This window comes from Schistocerca piceifrons, chromosome 4, assembly GCF_021461385.2.
Source record: "Schistocerca piceifrons isolate TAMUIC-IGC-003096 chromosome 4, iqSchPice1.1, whole genome shotgun sequence".
NCBI lineage: Eukaryota > Metazoa > Arthropoda > Insecta > Orthoptera > Acrididae > Schistocerca > Schistocerca piceifrons.
The window spans coordinates 369,553,698-369,579,129 of record NC_060141.1 but is presented as its reverse complement, the minus strand read 5'-3'; the positions used below and the strand labels follow the sequence as shown (position 1 = coordinate 369,579,129).

General features: G+C 39.5%; 1 protein-coding gene across 1 annotated transcript in view; it reads left to right on the top strand.

Annotated features, from left to right (window-relative positions):
* The window catches only part of LOC124796392 (E3 ubiquitin-protein ligase LRSAM1-like), a 178,339-nt gene that overhangs the window by 103,175 nt on the left and 49,732 nt on the right, over window positions 1-25,432 (top strand). The window contains exons 8-9 of the mRNA XM_047260561.1: window positions 18,276-18,384; window positions 18,618-18,785. Coding sequence (XP_047116517.1) covers window positions 18,276-18,384; window positions 18,618-18,785 — 277 coding nt within the window. The remainder of the gene's footprint in view (window positions 1-18,275; window positions 18,385-18,617; window positions 18,786-25,432) is intronic.

Here is a 25,432-nt window from a genome sequence, read left to right as displayed (position 1 = left end):
ATAGGACCACTCTTATTCTCTATATAACTTAATTCTGACAGATAGGGTGAGCAGCAATCAGCACCTTTTTACTAGGTGGTGGTGGGGGGGATCATCATTGAGTGGCTATAGAAGGATATAAGATGACTTAGATGAAATTTCTAATTGGTCTGATGAATGGCAGTTAAATGTATAAAAACTTAAGTTAATGCAGATGAGTAGGAAAAACAATCTCATAATGTTTGAATACAGCATTAATATTGTAAATTAGGGCTCCTATGGAATTATATAGACAACTGTTTTTCCCTTGCTCTGTTAGCAAATGAAACCTGGTTAGTGAAGTATGTATGTAGATGTAGAGGGTTCTGCATTTAATGTATTCTTAAGTGCAATAAGGGGCCACGTCCTAACAAGGAAAATCATCTCTGCATCATAACATTGTCTCCCCTGTACTTTCTCCGTTGGCCCTACATATGATGGCAGGGTAATGTACTCCAGGAATTCACCAAACTCAAACCCTTCCATTGGATTGCCATAGGGTACATCATGATTCATCACTCCAAATCATTTGCTTCCAGTCGTCCATTGCCCAGTGGCTTCCCTCTTTACACCACCTCAAGTGTTTCTCACCACTGCCTACAGAAATGTCCTACTTACGAGGAGCTGTTTGATCATTGTAAACCATTCTTTTTAACTCTCTACACACAGTCATTGTGCATGCCCGACTGCTGATAGCACTCTGGAACTCACAAATGATTCCTTTGGTTGATTTCAGGCAAAATGTATATACTTTTTTTTCCAATCACTCCCTTCCCCAAACCCCTCCCCCCCCCCCCCAACTCCCCCTGCCCCACAATGCTCAATAGTCACTGTCTGTCAGTACATGAGGTCTGCCTGGCCTTGCTTTTATCTGTGGTTGTTTCTTTGAGTTTTCGCTTCACAATCACATCACCAGCAGTCAACTTTGGCAGCTGTAGAAAGGTTGATGTGATTTTAATATATTAATTACTCGGGTGATGTCTAATGGCTAGTTGTCATTCAAAGACACTGAGCTTTCCTGACTAACCCATTCTGATAAATCTGACAACACTGTCTTCTCTGTCTCTTTTTTATGCTTGTAGGTCTGCCTCTCGTGATATCTGTTGATCAGTTCCACATCTCATAGGTGCATATAGATAGTTTTGATCGGATATTGTACACTCTCTTAGTTCTAAATGGCTCATATATTATATGACAGCTATAATGATACGTTTTACTGGCAATAGTTAATTGTGTCATTTTCCAGTGTACTGTGATGAAGCAGCTGTGCTAGCATCGTTTATTAGAACTAAAATTTTACATAGGATCTGGCAACTGATTTGCTCCTGTGTATTTTCTGTACATATTGACGCATATATTCATATCTTATGGTCAACCGAACTGAAAAATCATGAACAGACCAGTCAGTATACCTTCAGTAACTGTGGTCATGTGACATCTATGTGATATTCATCTATTTATGTCAGCTATCTGTTACATCGGTTTTTACAGTTTGCAACCCTGCCATTGTTCCTTGGTGTGACCAAGAGAAGATTTCCCATCACTCTTTCCAGCTAACATGGCCATAGTTCAGAGACGTTCAGTCACATGTCACATGTTCTACCAACAGTAATTTCTTTACTTTCAATCTTTGTTCACTGATTTAAATGATTGTGAAGTGTTCCATCATTTCAAATTTTCAGGAAGCACCCTCTACTGTCAGTCACATGACCCACATGTGCACTTGATTTTGGTGTGTACCATAAACACCTCACAATCATCAGTGAAAATTTTCAGTCCTTTACTACAGTATTCATGAAATTGATGTTGTGTTTGTCATAACACTTAGTTTGACCTATTTGTTACCTCATAATCCATCTCATGATCCATATATTGTGTACACAGCTTGCCATCTCCACCTAACCACCAACTGGTTCTCAATACTGTCCTTATTTATGTAGATAAAAAATCTTGATCATGCAGAAAAATCATAAGAATCAGCGGTCACATAAAAGTAAAATATTAATTGATCACAGAAACAACATAGCTTAATGCCACCTTAACGGAGTTGGTGAATTCTGCCTCTTGGACATAACAGTGGCAATGTCAGAGGTGGTAGAATTTAATTGTGGAGCAAGTATAGGCATAACTGGTCATGATGGTGCTGGAAATTGTCTCCTTAAAATGAGGATTGACTGAAAAGTAATGCCTCCACCTTCATAACTCTTCAACAGATGGCAGCATTGGTATGCAGCAGGTAATGGCATGTTCCATAGCCTCTTCTCTACTGCTACAGTTGGCAGGAAGCTTTAGCATTGAACGGTTATGTTACAGTGTAAAGTACGGAACCCTGCACAGACGGTCAGTCAATGAGATTTAAGCAACGTGCAGTCATTGAATTCTTGACAGCAGGTGTAACTGCTAAGGAGATTCATCAGAGAATGAAAGCAGTTTATGGTGATTGTGTTGATGTGAGTACTGTGCATCGTTTGGCGAGTAAGTTTAAAGATGTTGAGGCGGGAACATGTGACCTGCGTGACAAATAAAGAGTTGGATGTCCTGTGACAGCAGCCACTGAGTTTCACAAACAAAATGTTGACACATTGATTCAGTAGATCGTTGTATCACTCAGAGAAATTGCAAGCCTAATCGGCGCTTCACATAAACATTTGGTTCACATTATTGCTTTGCTGGCTATCGGAAGATCTGTGCATGATGGTTACCCAGGATGCTGACTCCTGAAATGAAAGCGCACAGACTTGAAATTTGTCAGGAACTCCTCTCGCATTACAAGAATGAAGGTGACACCTTTCTTCATTCAATTGTGACAGGAGACAAAATGTGGGTACACCATTATGACCAAGAGATGAAATGTCAATCTATGTAATATTGACACAAAGACTTGCCTCAGAAAAAGAAATTTTAGAGACAGGCCTCAGCTGGAAAAATCATCGCCACAGTGTTCTGGGACGCAGATGGTGTTATCCGTGTTGATTTTCTTGACCGTGGAACAAGAATAAATTCAGAGTGTTACAACACAACACTGCAAACTCTGAAACGACAGCTAACAAGGGTCCGAAAGGAAAGGGGAAATGTTATCCTGCAACCTGACAATACCAAACCACACACTTCACATACTACCACAGCAGAACTTCTAAGAGCGAATCTCACCACCGTACGGCATCCTCCTTACAGTCCAGCTTTAGCATTGTCTGACTCTTCCACCTGTTCACGATAATGAAAGATGATCTGCGGGGACATCATTATGATTCTGATGGAGAAAAAATTTGTGTTAAGTTCTGTGGGACCAAACTACTGAGATCATTGGTCCCTAAGCTTACACACTACTTAATTTAACTTAAACTAACTTATGCTAAGGACAACACACACACACACACACACACACACACACACACACACACACACACACACACATGCGCGCACGCCTGAGGGAGGACTCGAACCTTCGACGGGGCAGTCACGTGAACTCTGACAATGCGCCTTAGACCCCGTGCGGATCTCATGAAGATGTTGATGGAACTGAGAGACTGTGGCTGAGGAAACAGTGTGTCGACTTCTTCTGTGACAGCTTCAGAAAACTTGTTCATCGTTGGCAGAAATTCATCCAATTGACTGGTGGCTATGTGGAAAAGTGAATATTGGTAATTAAATATCATATTCTAAGGATTATTTCTGCATTCGATTTATTAAAATATTCCCATCCAAACCCAATTAACGAAGATGGAGGCATTACTTTTCATTCAACCATCATAGCCACCATCTACATGCAGATCTATGCCAGCCACCTCCCAGAAAAAGTCACCCAAACTAGGGTAATATGTGGAAATGAGGGGCATATTTCAGATGACTTTGCAGTATGGGCAAACTAAGGAATGAGAGCGAGGTCCAGAACTGCTCACCACGCAAGAATTCCCTGGGCTTTTGTCATTCGTATGTGTGTGGTGTAATATGTGCTCAAGAAGAGCAAATTAGACATACACACGGCTGTTTTCAGTTCCGTCTGCAGGTAAGTAGGGGAAAATATGGAACAGCCTGTCAAAGAGTGTACAGTCAGAAGACCTTGGTGTAGTATCAGTACGCATTTCTGAAGCACATCTTTCATTGTACGCTTAGTTAAGACAAGGGAGTATACTACATTAATGTTTGTAAAACAGTATCACACATAAATAAGTTTGACAGCCAGTTGTGCAGCTTGTAATTTAATGTATTATTTTGTGTGCTGTTGTGAAAGTCTCATATTAATGTATTCTGAGCAGTTTTGTGATCTGTATTTGAGATATATGTAAACCGCCATGGGAACTTGCTCCCCCTGCTGCTGCCACTCCCCCCCCCCCCCCCCCCTCTCCTTCCCTGAAATCTGGAGAACAGAGTTTTTATTCATATGTTAATTAGATAACCATCAGTTCTCTGAGATGATAAGTTTTTAGAGTCACCTATAAAATTTCATTGTTAAAGCATGACATGTCTGGTAAAATTTCTGTGGATGTTCATGAATATGCCCAAAACTTCACTCCAGTTCTTTGTATGTCCATATGAACTGACAGATAATTTAATAGCTACCAAAAGAGGACTTGGTCATTTCCCAAGGCGAGGAAGTGAGGAATAATGCAGAGAGGGAATACTTCCTGGCAGATTAAAACCATGTGTCAGACTGGGACTCGAGTCTGGGACCTTTGCCTTTGTTTCATTTCGAATAAAATTCTCAAGCTTTCATCAACAGTCCACACCATTGTCTTCAGGAAGACACTGGCAGGGACAGCTGTCAAAACATGGAGTGTTTTATTCAAAGTGACTCACAAATCAGCATGAATACCACGAAAATCTATTGAGACATGGGGAATAATGGGGAAGAAACTGGTAATGTCCTATTCGAAATTACCATCCTGGGATTTGTATATGACATCCAATCAAGATAGTAAATGAATTTAAGAAAATTTCTAATGTTTCTTGATTTCCTCATCCTTAACATTAAGAATATGTCTCAATAATTAAATTTTATCATCTTGAATTTGCATTCATGTGTTTGAAGTGATTTATTTTACTTTCCATATTTTAAATCAGAGTTCTGAATTGATGCTGAAAACAGTTCATATCCCCAGTCTTAAAAGTTTTGAGCTAAGGATGTGTTTAAATTTACAATAAAGACCATGGTCACAGACAAAAATATAATATGTACATAGATAGCATAATTTCAGTGCTATGTTCTGTTTGATCTATGTCTTCTACATTATTTTTATTTTATGGATTTTTAGTTGAGTTTCTAAAATGAAATACGACAAAAATAAATAACTTAATTTGCATAAAACCATGAATCATTTTGTTCATCAAGGACTGTAATATCTTGTTTTATATTGCAATAAATATTATTGTTCAATTGTCTACATCCATCTCTATACTCAACAAGCTACTTTCAGTATGCAGTAGAAGGTACTTTGTGCACCATCATCACTTCCCCTTTCCAGTTATAAGTTTGTTCTTCTGTACCAGCAGTGTTAAAATTTTCTGGATTTGTATTGGAAAGAATAATCGCATTATCCTAACTTTTTTCTGTTAATTTTTGTCTTTCTGTTTCTTTTATTTCATTTCAGTCTTTAAGACCATTTTCATCACATTCAACAGCAATTTACATTTTCTGCAGCTTAAGTCAGTTCTGTATTTTCCAACAATAAATTGGGTTTCGAGATTTTCCACTTCAAAATGTTGTGTGATTTGTGACAATGTATTTCTGTTCTTCCATTGTACCTAAAACCACATTTAAAGAAAGTCTTTTACCATCTGACACAACTTTTTCTGAATGTGTTGTTCTGTGATCCTGCTTTAAAAAAGCCCATCCAATTCTATTGATGAATAGTATTGATTTTTTAATTCTTCTCAATTTCATATTCTTAGAATTATTTGAAGTTTTAAAGCCCTTGTTTTATCTCTATTAACATTATTCTCAATTGTTTGTATTGTTTTTTATAAAGTAATGATATGAATATAATAGAGGGAAACATTCCACGTGGGAAAAATATATCGAAAAACAAAGATGATGTATCTTACCAAACGAAAGCGTTGGTATGTTGATAGAGACACTAACAAACACAAACACACACACAAAATTCAAGCTTTCGCAGCCAACGGTTGCTTCATCAGGAAAGAGGAAAGGAGAGGGAAAGACGAAAGGATGTGGGTTTTAAGGGAGAGGGTAAGGAGTCATTCCAATCCCGAGAGCGGAAAGACTTACCTTAGGTGGAAAAGAAGGGACAGGTATACACTCACGCGCACACACACATATCCATCCGCACATGTACAGACACAAGCAGACATCAGGACATATGTCTGCTTGTGTCTGTATATGTGCAGATGAATATGTATGTGTGCGCGAATGTATACCTGTCCGTTTTTTCCCCTAAGGTAAGTCTTTCCGCTCCCGGGATTGGAATGACTCCTTACCCTCTCCCTTAAAACCCACATCCTTTCGTCTTTCTCTCTCCTTCCCTCTTTCCTGATGAAGCAACCGTTGGTTTCGAAAGCTTAAATTTTGTGTGTGTGTGTGTGTGTGTGTGTGTGTGTGTGTGTGTGTGTGTGTGTGTGTCTATCAACATACCAACGCTTTCATTTGGTAAGTCATCTTCGTTTTTCAATATATTTTTATAAAGTAATATTGATACAACATCCATTCATTCAAACCATACATTATTTTCATTATCAGAAACTGTCAAAAGTTGTTTGCCAACAAACATGAAATAATGTCATTATTCTTTCAGACTGAAATATTTTATCCCTCTGGTTTTATAAGTAATACACATTGACCTGTCTAAAGCTATAAATGTATTCTTTCAATATTTTATTTCTCTGGGAATAACTTTTTCATTTATTCTTGAATGGTATTCACATTATGTTGGAAGGTGCAAATGGCATTATTGGCCAGGAGTCCCACCTGGAATGTTTGGCCAGCAGGTGCATCTCTCTGCATTTGGTGCCACTTCAGCAATGTGGGTATTGGTGATGTTAAAGTGACAATGAGGACGACACACACAAACTCAGTCCCGAGCAGGAAGAATCCCTGCCCTGGTCTGGGATCGAACACAGAACCCCATGATTGAGAGTCCGCAGCACTAACCATATGACCGCGAGTTGCTGACCTCATAGCTTATTTATGTAGTGGGCATCTGTGGGCTGCATTTTCTGTTCAGAAGAGTATTGTATTTGATCATTATCCCATAATCTAATACATACATGATTATCACTGTGCTCCCAACCTTGTGCAAGACTTCTGATATGTGACAACTTCCATGTGTGTAGTGTCAGTTTTGCTTCTTACTTTATTATATACCTTCTTATTTGGCTTCGAAAGGATGAATGGAACACATTATCCACCTTTCCAGTAAATAAAAATCCAAGGTAAGGAAATGAATCCTCAACCTGCTCTGTTAATAATCCTGTACACTAACCAGTAGACCACAGTGGCATTTCCTTTTGCAGCTATCAGAAGACAAGTAATTGTTGTATTCTTTGGTAGAAGGTAGATAGTGTTAATTGTGTTTCTTGTACAAGTGCTTGGTTGAGGCCTTACCTTAGCAAACAAACAACTGAAGGACTCCCAAAACTACTTTTAGTTGTTGTTACTCCTTACATATGTCAAATCCAGTTACAATTAAGAGTGTTCAATCACTGGAATAGCAGAGTGAGGTGTGCAGTGGTTAGCACACTGAACTCATATTCAGAAGGATGGCAGTAAAAGTTTGCATCTGGCCATTCAGATTTAGGGTTTCCTCGATTTACGTAAATTGCTCCAGGCAAATTCCAGGATGGTTCCAGTGGAAGGGTGTGGCTGATTTCCTTCCCCATCCTTGAAACATTCTGAGATTCTGCTCCATCTCTTATGATCTCGTTGTTGATGGGACATTAAATCCTAATCATCCTTCTTTTCCATCTGCTACTGAAAGGTGCTGTAACACCTTGACATTTGCCTGTCTGTACAGCGTGTAATAAGGAGTCGTCACATTGCAACAGTTATGTTTGGGGACAGTAAATTATGGATTAGAAAGACCAGCCATCATTCCTCGATCCTCCACTGACATTTGGACACCTCACTGAAAGTTTTTCCAGCAGTGTTCAACCCGTCAATTAATATCCCCTGATAAGTGTCTGGATACTTTCGGTCAGGTGGTGTGTATTATGTACTATTGTAGGAAGTGTTACTGTGAAATGCATTGTCTGTCATTTCCATTTTATTTAAATGCCGTGTTTGAATAAATAAAATATTTATGATATACTACATTGTTCTATTAAAGTTTGACATATTTTACTGTACTGATAAATATTGTTGATTCATGATTTCCTCTGTAGTTGATGTTCTTAGGAACAACTCCTGATTTCCTGTGTGGTACGTTTATAACATAATATTTTTGTAACATCCTCTCCTTTAAATCATTATTACTTTAATCATCAAAAAGAGTCAAAAATTGTTTGCCACTGTTGTGAATGGAATGTAACAAAGACCTGGAATGACTAAAAGAACCAACAGACAGGCTGACCAGCTTTCAGTTGTCACCAACAAATTACTGAGCACTGATGGAAAGACAACAACAAAGCAAAGATAAGTGGAGTCGCCATGAAAAAAAATAAGTCCAGCAGGTAATTCAGAGTAACTAATGATGTAGTGGGAAAACAAGAACAACAGTGCATCACGGCTAGCAGTAAAAGTGCAAGACAAATACAACACTGAAGTCAGAGCTGTGACACAGCTAGCTTTAAGATACGACCACAAATGCTAATTGGCCTTCAAGATAGGCATGGCTCTGTGACACATTAAGGCCAGAACTGCAGTGTGGTGCCACTAGCATTTACAGATGTAGCAGTGGCATCTAGCAGTCAAAGTGGGCTTTCAAAATCACCAGGCCAGATACCAGATCCCACCCCCTGTGAAATAGGCCTGCAGGGCTGGGAGAAGCAACCAGAGTGATGTTTTGGAAGGTAAACTGGCAGCATGATTACTGCCCTGCACTTAAGCCTTCTGGCTGGTGGAGGAACAGGGAGCACCTGGCAAAGCAGTGGGATGCAGTGACATGGGTAATGTCGACCGCAATTGCAGAGAATGCATGGAGTCTTCTTTGCCCGCATCTATGCAAACTGCTGCTGGGGTTCTGTAATGCAAGCTGTACCAGTGCAGTTATGGGCCCAGCATATGCATGCTTTACAGGTCCAGTTGGACCACCAACAGTGGTGCAATTGTTAGGTGTGGATGGAGTTGGTAGGTATGACAGTGCTCCAAACCCCTAGAAGAGTCAGTTGTCGTAAGGTGCTGCCAAAGGGTGGTAACTGTTGTAGCCAGTGTCCATGCGTCTTTTGTCTCTGTAAAAGTGTTGGACCTTCACCATTGGAGGATGGGTGAAAGAGCAGACTAAAAAGGTGTTTGATGCCATTTAAAGAACAGAATTGTTCAACAGTGTTGCTGTGATTGGGCTTCATTGTCTGACACGATGTTTTGAGGAAGCCCATCCATGGTGAGAGTCTGGATGAGTGCATTGTAGTGGATGATATGCTGACTGCATATGGATTGTAAGCATCCATGACAGTAAGCCATATCATGCCCTGAAAAGGGCCTACTAAGTTCAAATGAATGTGGTCCCAGAGGTGATGGGGGAAGGGGCAGAGGGTGATGATGGGCACAAGTAGAAGAGATGTGCACCATGGCTTCCACGTCCTTGTTTAGCACTGGCTGGTAGGCATCTTGCCATATGAGGGCCTTCATCTGTGAATTCTCCATTACACGTGATAAAGTAGCTGTAAGACTTGAGGCCACAGGGTTTTTCAGGATAAAGATATGATGAGTATCCACCTAAGCATCAATCAGGAGGCCATTGGTGATGACCAACAGATGGTGGAAGAGGCAGGTGCAGGCCTGGAGCTCCAGATTGACATTCTTTGAAAAGTGTCTGGGTGAGCTCTCAAGGACAGAGTGTGTGACTCGCTGCAAGAGAGGGTCACGGTGAGTGATTTGAATAACTTTAATGCAAAACTTGTCAAAAGTTTGTCGCCATTCCTTATCTATGTGGAAACGTGGAATTTGTACTGGTCAAATGCTGGGATGAATCCCACAGGCAGATGAGGTAGAGCACCCACATGCATGTGTTATGTTGTGAGGTTGTATTTTATGGTATAAATATAGAAGCTGAGCAAAAGCTTGCAATGCTGGATCATTGCACTGTACGTTCTAGATGACTGGAATGCAATCCAACTAGTGCTACCAGCTGTTTGTGGTTGATAATTAAACTGACCTTTGTCCCAGTCAGGTAGACATGGAACTTCTTAATTGTAAAGACAATCGCTAAAGTTGTTTTTTTATCTAGGATTTGTTCTTATGAGTGGGTGCCAACATCTTTGACACATAGGCTCAGTAACATCATTATTCCTATGCAAGAGCCCTGCACCAATGCCATATGGAAAGGCATCTATGCCCAAAATCAATGGACATGGTGGGGAAAAGGGCATAAGGCACGGCGCTACATGCACCAAACACTTCAACTTCACAGCAGCTGTCCACCTATACTGAATACCTTTCTCCCTCAACTGGTTTAGTGGAGACTTGATATGGGCTGCTTGTGGGAGGAACTTGAGTGATAATTTACCTTTCTCAATCAAGCCTGCAGCTCCTGTACGTTTTAGGGGCTAGGTAGAGAGTCAATAGCCATGACTTTGCAGTCAGTGGACTGGATCCCTTCTATGTCAAGCAAGTGTCTGAGTTATCCTCCAGCTCATGAAAAAATTGGTATTTAAGTAAGCGGCACTTTAGCCTTGAATCATGCAACATAGTAAATAGGGCGCTAAGGCTGCGCAGGTGGTCCTGACTTGCAGTGCCCACGACAATTAGTTAGAGCAAGCAAGGATGGATATGGGTAACTGTTCAGATTTTCTCTGGAAAATTGCCAGAATGATAGCGACCCAAAAGGCAAGTGCTTGTATTTGTCTTAGCCGAAGGGAATGTTGATTATCATGATGCATTGTGACTCCTCATCCAGACAGATCTGCAAATATACATTGGCAAGGTCTGTCTTAGAAAAATATTCACCTTCGATAAACATGGTGACGAGGTTGTCTGTACAAGGTATTAGGTAGGTCTTTACTTGTGCCTGGGCATTGATTGTTGGTATAAAGTCGACACATATCGGGAGGGAGTCATTGGGTTTCTTAACCCCTACCAGGTATGTCCCCCAAGTGTTGGTTTTAACAGGTTCAGTCTCCCCAGCCTCATGGCTGCATTCGAGTTTCTGCTCGATGCCCTTCCATAAGGAGATTGGAATGGGTCGTGCCCAGCAGAAATGGAGCACTGCGTCTGGACACAAGATACGAGCATGGAAATCTACAGCATAACCCAGACCATGTTTGAAGGTAGTTGCGAAAGTGGCACATAGGTCATTGAGTCCCCCAGGAGACATGTACCTCGATAGTGATTTAGAATGCAAACAGTGTGAAGTTTTCCAGACCAAAAATGTTTCTGGATGAGCAGCTATAGATAACTAACAGTTTTGTCAGCTGTGTGACCTTTTTGTAGGCAATAGTGGTTGCAAATTGATCGCAGAGGGGAATCTGCATCTACGTTACTACTCTGCAATTCACAATTAAGTGCCTTGCTGAGGGTTCATCAGACCACCATCAAGTTATTTTTCTGCTGTTTCATTCTCGAACAGCACATGAGCTGTTAAATCTTTCCGTGTGAGATCTGTTATTTATTACAATGATCAATTCTTCCTGTCTAGGTGAATGCCAACAAAATATTTTTTCATTTGGAGATTGGTGATTGAAATTTCATAGAAAGATCCTGCTGCAAGAAAAAAGAAAAAGAAAAAAGCCTTTGGTTTAATTATTTCCACCCTAATTCAAGTATTATGTTTGTGGCATTCTGTCTCCTATTTCATGAAAATACAAAATAAGTTGCACTTCTTTAACTTTTCCTGTGTTCTCTATCAGTCTTATCTTTTGCAGATCCCACACCATGTAGCATTACTCCAGAAGAGAACGGACAAGAATAATTGTAATCCCCAAGTATTCAGTTAAATTCAAAGCTTTTAGATTTGTGTGATTTATTACATAACTGAAATGTAGCAGATTCCTTTTAGTACTCATGTGAATTACTTCACAATTTTCATTATTCAGAGTCAGTTGCCACTTTTCGCACCATACAGATATGTTTAAATCATTTTGTGATTAGTTTTGATTGAATTGTCACCATAAGTGACCAACAAACGGGAGGGTTTGGCCAATTCTGGGGACTTCAGATGAACATACATTTGGAGGTTCACCAAGAAAATAGAAGGACTTCTGTGTCCACCTGGAAGTTGAAGTCTTGGTTCGCAATTGTGAAGTTGATGAACAACCTAATAGTGATAGGGCTACCCTGAGGAACAATTGCATGAACTTCATGCACCACCCGTAGCACATGCAAAGAACAGGGTTCAGTGTCTGCTGGTTTATGGCAGACAGTTCGGAGATGCTCATGTTTTCCACAATGGACACAGTGTGCCCACTGATCCAGACAGTCCACATTCATGTGCACTGCAAAACACTCTGGACATACAGAAGACCCTGCTGCCCTCACTGACATTATGTGACAGGCTTTTCAGGAGCTATCACCACGTCAGAAGTTGATGAATCACTGTGCCGCAATGGGGGAAGTGGTTTATGAGTATTCTTTGAGCTAACAAATGTGACCATAGGTGTGCACAGGGGGCAATAAGTCGAGGCATTGCCCATGTTTCCAAGCTGTCTGGAAATGCACATTGCTAGCAACATCAGTCGTCACCCCAAGTGAAGCAAAGCAATGTTTCATTATACCACATTGTGTCACAGCTACACTCATGGTCATAAATTAAGGATAATTGCAGAATGTGGTGCCACACAACGTGGCGCTACACATAACTGGGGCTAATGGCATAGGCACATAGGGAACACACATGACACAGATCTGTAAGTCCATGGTATTGGTGATAAGTTGAGAAAACCGTCCCAAATTACATGTGCTACAAAACGCCACTGTTTCCTGTGCATGTACCCTGACATCAATATGGGATATGATCACCATGCATACATACACAGGCCACACAATGGGTTGGCATACTCTGGATCAGGTGGTCGAGAAGCTGCTGGGGTATAGCCTCCCATTCTTGCACCAGTGCCTGTCAGAGTTCCTGAAGTGTCCTAGGGGTTTGAAGACTTGCAGCGATACGTTGACCGAGAGCGTCCCAAATATGCTCGATGGGGTTTAGGTCTGGAGAACAGGCAGGCCACTCCATTCACCTGATACCTTCTGTTTCAAGGTACTCCTCCATGATGGCAGCTCGTTGTGGCTGTGCGTTATCATCCATCAGGAGGAAGGTGAGACCCACTGCATCCCTGAAAAGGCAGACATACTGGTGCAAAATGATGTCCCAATACACCTGACCTGTTACAGTTCCTCTTTCAAAGAAATGCTGGGGTGTACGTGTACCAAACATAATCCCACCCCACATCATCAAACGATGACCTCCATACAGGTCCCTTTCAAGGACATTAAGGGCTTGGTATCTGGTTCACGCCAGATGAAAACCACGAGAATCACTGTTCGGACTATACCTGGACGCGTCCGTGAACATAACCTGGGACCACTGTTCCAATGACCACGTACTGTGTTCTTGGCACCAGGCTTTACGGGCTCTCCTATGACCAGAGGTCAGTGGAATGCACCTTGCTGGTCTCTGGGCAAATAAACCGTGTCTGTTCTATCGTCTGTAGACTGCGTGTCTGGAGAGAACTGTTCCAGTGGCTGCGGTAAGGTCCCGAGCAAGACTACCTGCAGTACTCCGTGGTTGTCTGCGGGCACTGATGGTGAGGTATCGGTCTTCTTGTGGTGTTGTACGCTGTGGACATCCCGTACTGTAGCGTCTAGACATGTTTCCTGTCTGCTGGAATCGTTGCCATAATCTTGAGAGAACACTTTGTGGCACACGGAGGGCCCATGATGTGACCTGCTGTGGTTGACCAGCCTCCAGTCGCACTAGTATTCTACTCTTCATAACGTCATCAATATGTGTTCTTTGAGCCATTTTCAATACACAGTCACCATTAGCATGTCTGAAAACATCTGCACCCTACTCTGACATGCATCAACACACCTCTGCATATGTAGACTGCTGCTTGCACCACCATGCAACGACCACAGGTCAAATGCTCCACACGATCATACCCTTAGATTTAAACCCGGAAACTTCCTACAAGAGTGTTGTGTCACCATGTATCAGCATTATCCTTAATTTATGAGCATGAGTGTACATTTAGCATTGTGATCTGTAAGATCGGCCACAAACTAGGAGATTAGTGGCTGCCATGTGCAAACTATAGTGACATGCTCCATAATTGTGCTGCTACCATCATCTCTGATATATTCTGAAGATGATGATCGTGGGTATTTCAGTAGTTACATATTTATGGAATTTTGCCTCAATTCTTGAAAGTTTCCATTGATGCTCTCTTCTCTTCCACTAATTGAAGTTGTCTTCTGATTTATACCTCCTAGCAAGTGGGTCAAAATCATCTAGTCATTCTCTCAGCGACCACAACGGCTCCAAAATGGAAGATAACAGAGAGACGGCTGAAATATTGAATTCAGTTTTCTGAAGTTGTTTCACCGCAGAAGATCATAACATTGTCCCTCCTTTCAATCGTCGTACGAATGTCGAAATGGCAGATATTGAGATAATCGATCGCGGAACTGAAAAGCAGCTACAATCACTTAGTAGTGGAAAGGCTTCAGGACCCAGTTGAGATACCTATAAGATTCTATAAAGATTATTCGAAAGAACTTGCTCCCTTTCTAGCAGTAATTTATCATACATCGCTTGAGCAACGAAAGGTACCTAATGACTGGAAAAAAACACAGGTCATTCTCGTTTTTAAGAAAGGCCATAAGACAGATCCACACAATTATAGGCCTATATCATTGACGTCAATCTGTTGTAGAATTATGGAACATGCTTTATGCTTAAGAATTATGACATTTTTGGAAAATGAACAGCTCCTCTATAAAAATCAACATGGATTCCACAGATAGACATCCTGCGAAACTCAGCTCGCTCTGTTCCTCCATGAGATCCGCAGCACAGTGGACAACAGCGCTCAGGCTGATGCCATGTTCCTTGACTTCAGCAAGGCATTTGACACCATCCCGCATTGCCGTTTAATGAAAAAAACACAAGCTTACAGAGTATCAGAGCAGACCTGCGATTGGATTCAGGACTTTCTTGCAGATGAAAATCAACACGTCCCTCTTAATGGAACTAAATTGACAGAGGTAAAGGTAATATCTGGAGTACTACGGGGAAGTGTGAGAGGCCTGTTACTGTTTACAATATATATATAAATGATCTAGTAGAAAGTGTTGGATGCTCTTTGACTATTCGCAGATGATACAGTTGTTTATACAAAAGTATCAACACCAGAAGATAGTAAGAATTTGCAGAACGACCTGCAGAGAATTGATGAATGATGCAGACTCTGACAGTTGACTCTGAACCTAAATAAATGTAACATATTGCACAGACATAGGAAAAGAAATCCACTACTATACAGCTACGCTGTTTATGACAAACAGCTGAAGACAACATCTGCCATAAAATATCTAGGCGTAACTATCCAGAGTGACCTTAAGTGGAATGACCATATAAAACAGATAGTGGGAAAAGCAGACACAAGACTCAGATACATCAGAAGAATCTTAGGGAAATGTAACTCACCCATGAAAGAAGTGGCTTATAAGGTGCTTGTTCCCCTGATTCTTGAGTATTGTTCATCTGTCTGGAATCCCTATCAGGTAGGACTGATAGAGGAGATGAGAAGATCCTATGAAGAGTGGTGTGTTTAGTCACAGGATCGTTTAGCTGGTGAAAAAGCAATACAGAGATGCTAAACAAACTCCACTGGCAGACCTTACAAGAGAGACGTTGTGCTGTTGAAATTTCAGGACAACCCTTTTCAGGAGGAGTCGGACAACATATTACTTCCCCCCACATACATCTCGCATATTGACCACGAGGAGAAAATTCAAGAAATTAGAGCCAATACAGAGGCTTAGTGATAGTCATTCTTCCCACACACTATTTGCGAGTGGAAAAGGGTAGGAGGGATCAGATAGTGGTACTGAAAGTACCCTCCGCCACTCATCATTATGTGGTTTGCGGAATATGATGTAGATGTAGATCTTTCGGTACTGTTCTTTCTACTTTAGTATACTGAAAAGTTTCTATTAACATCATGAAAAATCATATGAGTTTTAGGCTATGCCATTGCTGGAACAGTCTGAAGCACTAGAATCCACCCAGAAGCCAATTGTACTGAATAAATCAAGTCACATGATTATTGCCTACTAGTAGAGATACTTACACTGGACACGGCCTGAAACGTCTGCTGTGACCTGCCACAGTTAGCAAAATTCTTACAATTTCATTGCATTATATATCTGCTGTGGTGGTCTCTCATCTCACATCATATTTGTTTAAACTTACTGCGAATTAAAATACATCCCACTTTTATAGGAAACCAATAGAGAAAGTAACAATATCGTGAAAAGGGAAGTTGCTACTCACCACATATCAGAGATGCTGAGTTGCAGATGGGCACAACAAAAAGACTGTCACAAATAATAGCTTTCTTCCAGTAAGGCCTTCATCAGAAGTAGACGGCAAACACACACACACACACACACACACACACACACTCTGTACTGCAGTCTCAGGTAACTGTGGCTTCAGTTGCCCGAGACTGCAGTCGTGTGTGTGTGTGTGTGTGTGTGTGTGTGTGTGTGTGTGTGTTTGCCATCTAATTCTGATGAAGGTCTTACTGGCCGAAAGCTATTATTTGTGACAGTCCTTTTGTTGTGCCCATCTGCAACTCAGCATCTCTGCTATGTGGTGAGTAGCAACTTTCCTTTCCACAATATTGTTACATTCCATCCTGGATTTTCCATTGTTTAATAAAGAAATTATGTTCCCAAAGGCTAAAAAGCAAAATGTCACAACTGGTCTCGTATTTGAGAGGAGTGTGGTTGAAATCCCCAGCCAACTAATCTGGTTTAGGTTATTTGTGGTTTCTCTCAATTATATGAAATGAGTGCAGAATGTTACTTTTGATAAGATCATATGTGAATTATTTTCTCCATCTTGTCCAATCCAAGCTTGTTTCTAATTATCTTGTTATTGGTGGGACATTAAACTGTAATCTTCAATCAGTTTTTCATCTTTCTTTGCTTCCAACAGCTTATTAGTCTTACTCAGAAAATTGTCTTAAAATTTCATGCTATTTGTCAGTCCTTGCGCTATAATTATATCAATACTTATACACATAAATTTTGATCTTTCACTGTATCAACTTCATAATCTGTCAGTGCTGAAGTGAAATCTGTGAATACTAAAATGTGCATATATACATCCTTGCCTCAGTATATACTCCTCTTCCCCCAACCTCTTCCCCTCCCCCCTCAGATCAGACACTAAATTGCGATGATATATACTGTTGAGTTGGTACCACCATGCATCACACCTGTGCACATCCCATTCAAATCCATCTCTGCCATGTATGCCTTGATCAACCCAATGGAGTTCTATTTCCTCTCATATTCACTTAGGCTGCTGAAAAGACATAGCCTAGGTACCCCATTGCAAGTTTTGAAGAGCCTGACAAAAGTGCATCTGCAGAAAGCTCCAATCTTTTTCCAGCTCAGCCTCATCGAGTGTGCCCGTTCCATAATGATCTTTCTACCTGAAACCCTCCTGGCTACTCTAAAATTTCTTTCATGATTAATTGCTTTTAATTTTTCTAAACTTACTGGGGATGTAACTTTGTACGCTATTCTTAGTGGATATACTTCCATATTAGTTTCAATCTCTTTTGTTACTGTGCTGATGCAGTGGGAGACTACAACGGATTTCAGTTTCTTCAGAGTGTCCATGGACTCTCTTATTGACTGGCAAGATTGTAAATTTTTGTCTGGAGCCTTTACCCTGCTTTCCCTAGCACCTCCACAGATATTATGCCTTTTCCTGTGATTTAGCTTGTTGCTCACTGGCCTCACATCCTCAGTAGTGCCTTCAGTGTCATCTTCCACTTTACACGATTATTATCTGGAAAAATAACCTTCAGTTAATCATTTAGCAATTCTTTGCCATTTCAAGATTATTTTTATTTTATAAATCTAATGTTGCATGATTCTTGTAATAATTATAGTATTACTGTTTCATTTTCAGTTGCTGGGAGATTTACTGGAACAACAGATCAGACTAGAAGATGAGATACAGCGTGCTCACCGAGAGCGTGAATCAGAAAGACGACGTTTAATTGAACATTTGCAAACAGGTATGACAACTGAAATTGTAATTGGACCCTAAAAAATCTCTTTTTTGTTAACATCTCAGAATCTCAAACTCCTCATTGTAGAAAGTTGCAAATTTTTCCTTATTATGCATCAGGTAGTTGAGCACCAGTGTAATTTCTTGATCACTTGTGATGCTTTCTGGCAATTTTACCAAGTATCCTTTTGCAAAGGACAATTTTGTGTTGTGCATAATTTACTTTCATTTGTGTTTCAGTTGAGCAAACAACAGACCATATGATTTCTCAACTGCTGTCATTAAGTGCAAGCGAAGCTAATGTGGAGCATTTGCAGCTTCTCTTAGAGAAAGAACGACAGCAAGAAGAGCAGCTTTTCAATTTACGACAAGAGGAGTATCAGCACCTGCATCAGCAGGAAATACTTAGTGAGTATGATGAGGAAGATAAAATTGGTCATGCTGCTTGTGTAATACTGTAACACACTTGTAGGATACCACAGAAAGTAAAGTATCCCAGAAACAAAATACAGGTTGATTCTTGCAGAGGAGATAATAGCAAACAGCCTCTTTTTATAATGCTATTTACTCAAATAAATAGCGCCATTACTGATTCCGAACCGACTGGTTTGTCATCAGGTGTCTTGTTCACTTTAAGATACATTTTTGTTGTATTTTACATTAGTTTTTTGTGCTTTTTGAAATTATTAATGTTAATTTGTTTACATCATTTGTGGTTTGAAATCATTATAAGGCACAGTTACCATTAAATAGACAGTTTCACACATTGTTTTTTGGTTGTAGGGCACCACCAGCCCAAGGCATTTTCACCGTATGGGGGAATAAAAAGTGAAAGTAATGTAAACTATTACAGAAATGTATCCCAATGTGAACAAGCTGTCTGATGACAAAACTGTCAGTTGGAAACCAGTAATGCTACTACTTATATGAGTAAACAGCATTATAAAAATTGACTGGTTGCTGTCATCTTCTCTACAAGAATCAGCCTGTGTTTTGTTATTTTGTATATAATCACAGTCTCAAAATGTGTTTTCATCAAAATAGCAGAAATAAAATATTAGCAGTTAATTCCACATTTTTGTTATTGTTCTGGTCTTCAGTCGAAAGATTGCTTTGATTCAACTCTCCATGCTGTTATATCCTGTGCAAGCCTCTGTGTGACTGTTGCATCCACATCCATTTGAACCGGCTTACCGGCTTACAGCATTGGTCCCCCCCCCCCCCCCCCACACACACACACAGTTTTGACCACCATTATGAAATTGATAATTCTTTCACCCCATAGGCTGTGTAATATCAGTCAATCACTTCTTTTGGTTAAGATGTGCAATAAATTTCTTTTTTTCCCAATCTGATTCAGTACCTCCTCATTAGTTACTCCATTTATCATCTAATCTTCAGCATTCTTTTGTTGCACCACATTTCAAAAGCTACTGTTCTCTTCTTGTCTGAATTGCTTATCTTCTATTTTTTCACTTCTGTACCAGGGCATACTCTAGAAAAATACTTTCAAAAAAGACTTCGTAATGTTGAAATTTGTATTTGTGTTGACAAATTCCTCTTTTTATACTTCTTGTGTTACAGACTGTTTGCATTTTATATCCTCTCTACTTCAGCCGTCATCAGCTATTTTGGTGCCCAAATAGCAAAACCCATCTGCTGCTTATTCACAGTAAGAAATACATATTGCTAGAAGTTTTTAAAAAAGTTTTACTAGCTTTTTAGAACTGCAGGAGTGTCTAAATCCCAAGAGAAGCAGTCATGAATTTTGCTCATTTCATATGAGCAATATTTTCATACTGCTACCATATTGGATGTAACAAATTATACACTTATACATAATTTCCTGTACGTACTGTTTCCTTGTTCACACACACATTGTGTCATAACTTATATGCTATCTTGTGGTAAGAGCCTCATAGGTGTGTATTGGCTACTTTCTGCTCATCTTTACAGCTCCTATTCTTTGTGGTCCAATCCCCCCCCCCCCCTCTCTCTCTCTCTCTCCGTGTGTGTGTGTGTGTGTGTGTGTGTGTGTGTGTGTTTTGCACTTTACGACACCACATCACTTACCTTTGTTTGTCTTTGCAAACCCTAACCAATGGCATTTGTACACATTAACGTTTGTAAACGGAGAGGGGATGGCAGTGGTCCTCTCCTGGAATGTGGAACACACACTTTATATTTCTTTCAAAAGCAGAATTTTCATTAATTTCTAGAAATGATTGTCTCTGATTCTGTTAAACCTCAGATTTAGTCTATGCTCCCTCCCAGCACTAGTTAATAATCACAACATTACATATTTTGCCCATGGACAGCTTAGATTGTAGCCAGCTTGTTGAGACTAGATTGAATTTTAAAGAGCAAATCAGTTGTAGTAGATGCTAAAAGATACTGTCATTTCTTATAGTAAGTCTGTTCTTCAGTGCTTCATGTGTGGCTGCAAATGTGTCAGTTGGGAAACATGAAATTTTCATCAACAGCTCAAAATTCTGAAAACTGGTAGGACTGTTCAACAATATGTCAAACCAGGAGTCTGAAGGAGGACTTTCTTGGTTCAGTCCTATGTATTAAAAGTGTTTCCACTGTTCAATTTCTTTTCTGTTTAGGAGGATTATCACAGGCATCTAAATGAATGCTGGGTCTGGGTCAATCTTTACAACAGTGATGCAGAACATGCAGCTTTCAATGTAAATATTTCTTCAACTTGCTGTTCAAATTTAAGAAATAATATTGCTGGATGTGATTTTTTGTTAGGAGATTTACACTAAAAAAATCCTGTTAGATTAGAAATGCATGCTGAATTGAGAATGAAACCCATAACTTTTGCTATTCATGGGCAAATGTTCTACCAACTAAACTGACCAAGTGTGACATTCAGCTTGCCTTCACAGGTTTACTTCTGGCGGGAACTCTCTTCTACCTTTCAAACATCACAGAAGTTTCCCTGCTTACCTAGTTGGACTAGCACTCCTGGAAAAAATATCATGGAGAAACAGCTTAGCCATAGCCTGAAGAACGGTTTCCAGAATTAAATTTCACTTTGCAATTGAGTGTGTGCTGATTTGAAACTTCGTGGAAATTAAAACTGTGTGGCAGACCATGACTTGAACTTGAAACTTTTGCCTAGAAGTCTGGAAAGTAGGACAGAGGTACTGGTGGAAGTACTGCTGTGAGGGTGCTTCATGAGCTGTACATTGATAGCTTAATCAGTGGAGCATTTTCCTACAAAAGGCATATGTTCTGTGTTCAAATCGTGGTTCATTACACAATTTTAATCCACCAGGAAGCAATAATGTGATGTACAGTTTATGTCCAAAATGATTTTACAAACTTCTGTGAGTGAGTTTCTCACTCCAACAGAAGAAACAGGCTATAATGACAGATACACACAAATCTTTCATTAATGAAAGAACATTCTTCAAAACCATGACATCAGAAACCAATCGTGAATGTCCAAAATGTCCTCAATGCATGCACACACCATGGACTGTTGCAAACTTTGGAACCCCAAAAGACTGCATAAAATAGTTTTACTTATATCCATAACAGTTTGATGAAGTGTCCCTGCATTAGGAAAGTCCACTGCACATACAAGTTAAGTGAGATGATCTCTCAGATAATAATAAAAGGTATTGACTCCCAAGAAGTGTGTAGTCTGTGGCATTGGTTCTCACCGTTGTATACCTTGTTCTTCACAGATATTATCTAGTGCACCTTCAATAATGTGACTGAAGTATACTTATTTATACATTTTACATACTTTCATTTCCTATTGTCATATAGGATTATCTGCAGGAGTAATTCAGCCAATCGAAAGACAATATGTAATGCAGCAGTACAAATACTGTGCACAATATGTGACTATACACAATGCAGAACTTGCTTCAAAAGTTGTGGAATTATAGTACTCATTTTCCAATACTCAATACATAATAATAATAATGAAAATTGATTATGAATGAAATGTGATTTGTGAAACCACATTACACCATACAAAAATAATTTCTGTGAAGAGTTTTCTCATTGTCTAGGATTCATTGCAGGATCTTTATTTCTGTGTAAACATTTTTAACACATGACAGGCTGATATATAGTGAGAAATTTGGACTGTGGAAATTAAACATTAAATTAAAATATGTATTATTAGCCTCTCGCAACAAAACACATCTTGCTAGACACTCCCATTCTACAAATTATATGATCATTTACTCCAAGAATTGAAGACTTGCTAGCTGCATGATTGGAAAATGTGTTGACCATAAAGAGATATCTATTCTTGCATCATTTAGCTAATTCTTTGGAAATTATTAGTTGCAGTGATGGAAATAGTAAGTAAGCTGTAGCAAAGAATCAGCAGCTACTTAGCCGAAATGAGGACATGCAAGCTTTCTTTCAATTTAGAAAATTTCCGATAATTTTATTATTCTTAATTGCTGCTGAGTGAGGACAAAGAGAATTTAGTAGTTCATGATAAATAATTCTTAATACAACTTGCAGGATTAATTTCTGACAGCTATTTCTCTTTGCTGAAATATAGCTTGGCACATCCCACATCTGTGATGGTTCTCCTCTGTAAGTACCTACCAAACACAAACAAATAAGTCTCTTTCCTCCCATCACCATCTTTCTTGCTGTTCAGTTTGCTTCATGTCTACTTATTTCTTTACTATTACTGTTACTATTCTCCTATTTCTTTGGTTACCACATTTTGCATGGTTTGTGAATTATGTTTTATTTTGAATTTAAATATTAGTCACACAATAACCAGTCACATTGGAGGGTGTACAATATTGCTCAAAAAGTAAAGAACACTTTTGATTATCAGTATAATTGAATTTTTAACACATTTTTGACATCCAGAATAAGGATCCAATCTCCGAAATCACACAAGAAAATTGAGTCATGTCATAAATAAGACTACAGACCCAGTAGATTCAGTTGGTGATGCGAGGTAGAATCAAGGGCAAGACAGTGGTAAGAAATACTTTGATGTTACAGTAGTTAGTATAATGTCTGCATAGCTCTGTGGCTGTGAAGTGCAGCCATTAATTTTTTTTTGTATATTGTTGTTTTAATATATTGAAAACACAAAATCAACACAACAAACAGTTCAGTTGTTAATAGGATACTTTCTGCCCTCCAATAGGTACAGAATGTTGTTTCTTTGATATCTCAACCAGGAGCTTCCAACTTCAACAACCACATGTGTTCTACTAAATGGTGTGTGGATGTGGTGGTTATTAAATCTCTAACTTTCTGCCATTCCCCTCCCAAGTGCTCCGAAGATCGTTATAGGTTTTGGCAGGTGTTCTGGTCAGTTTTCTCATATGGTCTGTTTTGTCTCTGCCTGTATATTTTCAGTGGAGCTGAGGTCTAGTGGAGGAGGAGACCATATACGAACTGATATTTAATTTTGTTCTGGAAACTGCTACTGCACCATCGCAGACATTTGAATTGGAAACTGACTCCTGCCACTGCAATCTGTCATTCACAAAATAATTTTAATCAGAGTATACTAGACTGTAATTTACTGACAAAAATACTGATTATCAAAAAAAAAAATTATTGTCTGCCAGTCATAATTGATAATGTTTTCAGCAAATGGTAATCACTGAATCAGTGTTCATTATGGAGCGTCTCCTTGATAGCTGCACCGCTGCTATGTAATCCAGACTTCCATAGTTGTCAGTAAATTCCTGGCATTGCAGTAATATCAGGATTATTCAATAAATAACTCCCCAGTTTTTTTTGCAGAAAATATTTATTCTTTAGAGTTAGAATTTGGTGACAATATCAATTCAACATTTCTTTTGCAGGTACTATTTTTCTACAGTGCCCCATCATATTTTACGGCCTTATGCCAGCATTGTGGAAGAGCATATATTTTCTGGTGGTAAAAAAAATCTTGTGCTGTGCTAATAGCCATATTGTCACTACCTTAATTGTGTTCTCATTATCTTCAAAGTATGTCCTAAGTAGAGAATCCGTAATTGATGCAAACAGGTGGAAACCACACAATGCCATGTATGAGACAATGATGTCCAACCCTATTTAGTGATGTGTTCCTGGGTTCTGAGACTTGTGTGTCGACATGCTTTTGTCATGTTGGAGCAAGACTTCTTTTGGATTCTTATCAAACTAAACATGTCAGATGGTGCTTGAGTTTGCCTACTGTCTGCACATATGCATCTGAATTAATGACTAACCCTTCTAGCAAGACATTCACGAGAATGGCTCCCTCACTTTCCCAAAAGACTGTCCTCATTACTTTCTCAGCAGAAGAAGCAAAAAAGTCTGCAATTGAATTTCATGACCCGTTTCTGCCCAGCTGACAATCAGATGTATTCTGGGAAATTAACTGTACAGTTTCTAACAAAAAACTTAGAGCCACAAATGTGATCTGTTCACTTATGTGAAAATGTACATGTCTGCTGTTATTATTGTGTGTCCAACAGTCTGCACAAGTTTCCAACACTATATACTGCAGAAATCAGAAGAGGAAGTTTTATATCAAATGAGCAGTCCGTATGCTGCATCTGCAAGTTATGTAGTGGTTAATGGTAAGAGACATCCAATACATACATTAATTTTTTGAGGCCACATTTTTTTAATACTTGGTTCTATCTGTTGAAACTAACTGTATTTAAGAAGCAATCATAATTTACTTCACTTTCTGCCATGCCAGAAATAGCAACTACATCCAAAAATATTTTTATACCTGGTTTCGTTTTGAACAATTTTTTCGTCAATATCATCTGTGAGAAATCGAACAAATATCATGCTGCACACTTTTTATAGAAACACAGATATATCATCCACATTTGAGATCCATTAGTGGATCTGTAAAGAATGAAGTTGACTGATAGTGATATAATAGGTGTTTAACAAGATATTAGCAAAAAGTGGCCCATATTTGAAACATGCTAATGCAGACAGGTGTGAGAACTTGGTGGCTGCCTACAGTAGTGTCTGAAAGTTCTATGGTTACTGTCTTTGATACAGCACTGTAGGCTGCAAGTAATAGGTTGAACTATAGGTTGGATATAGGAACC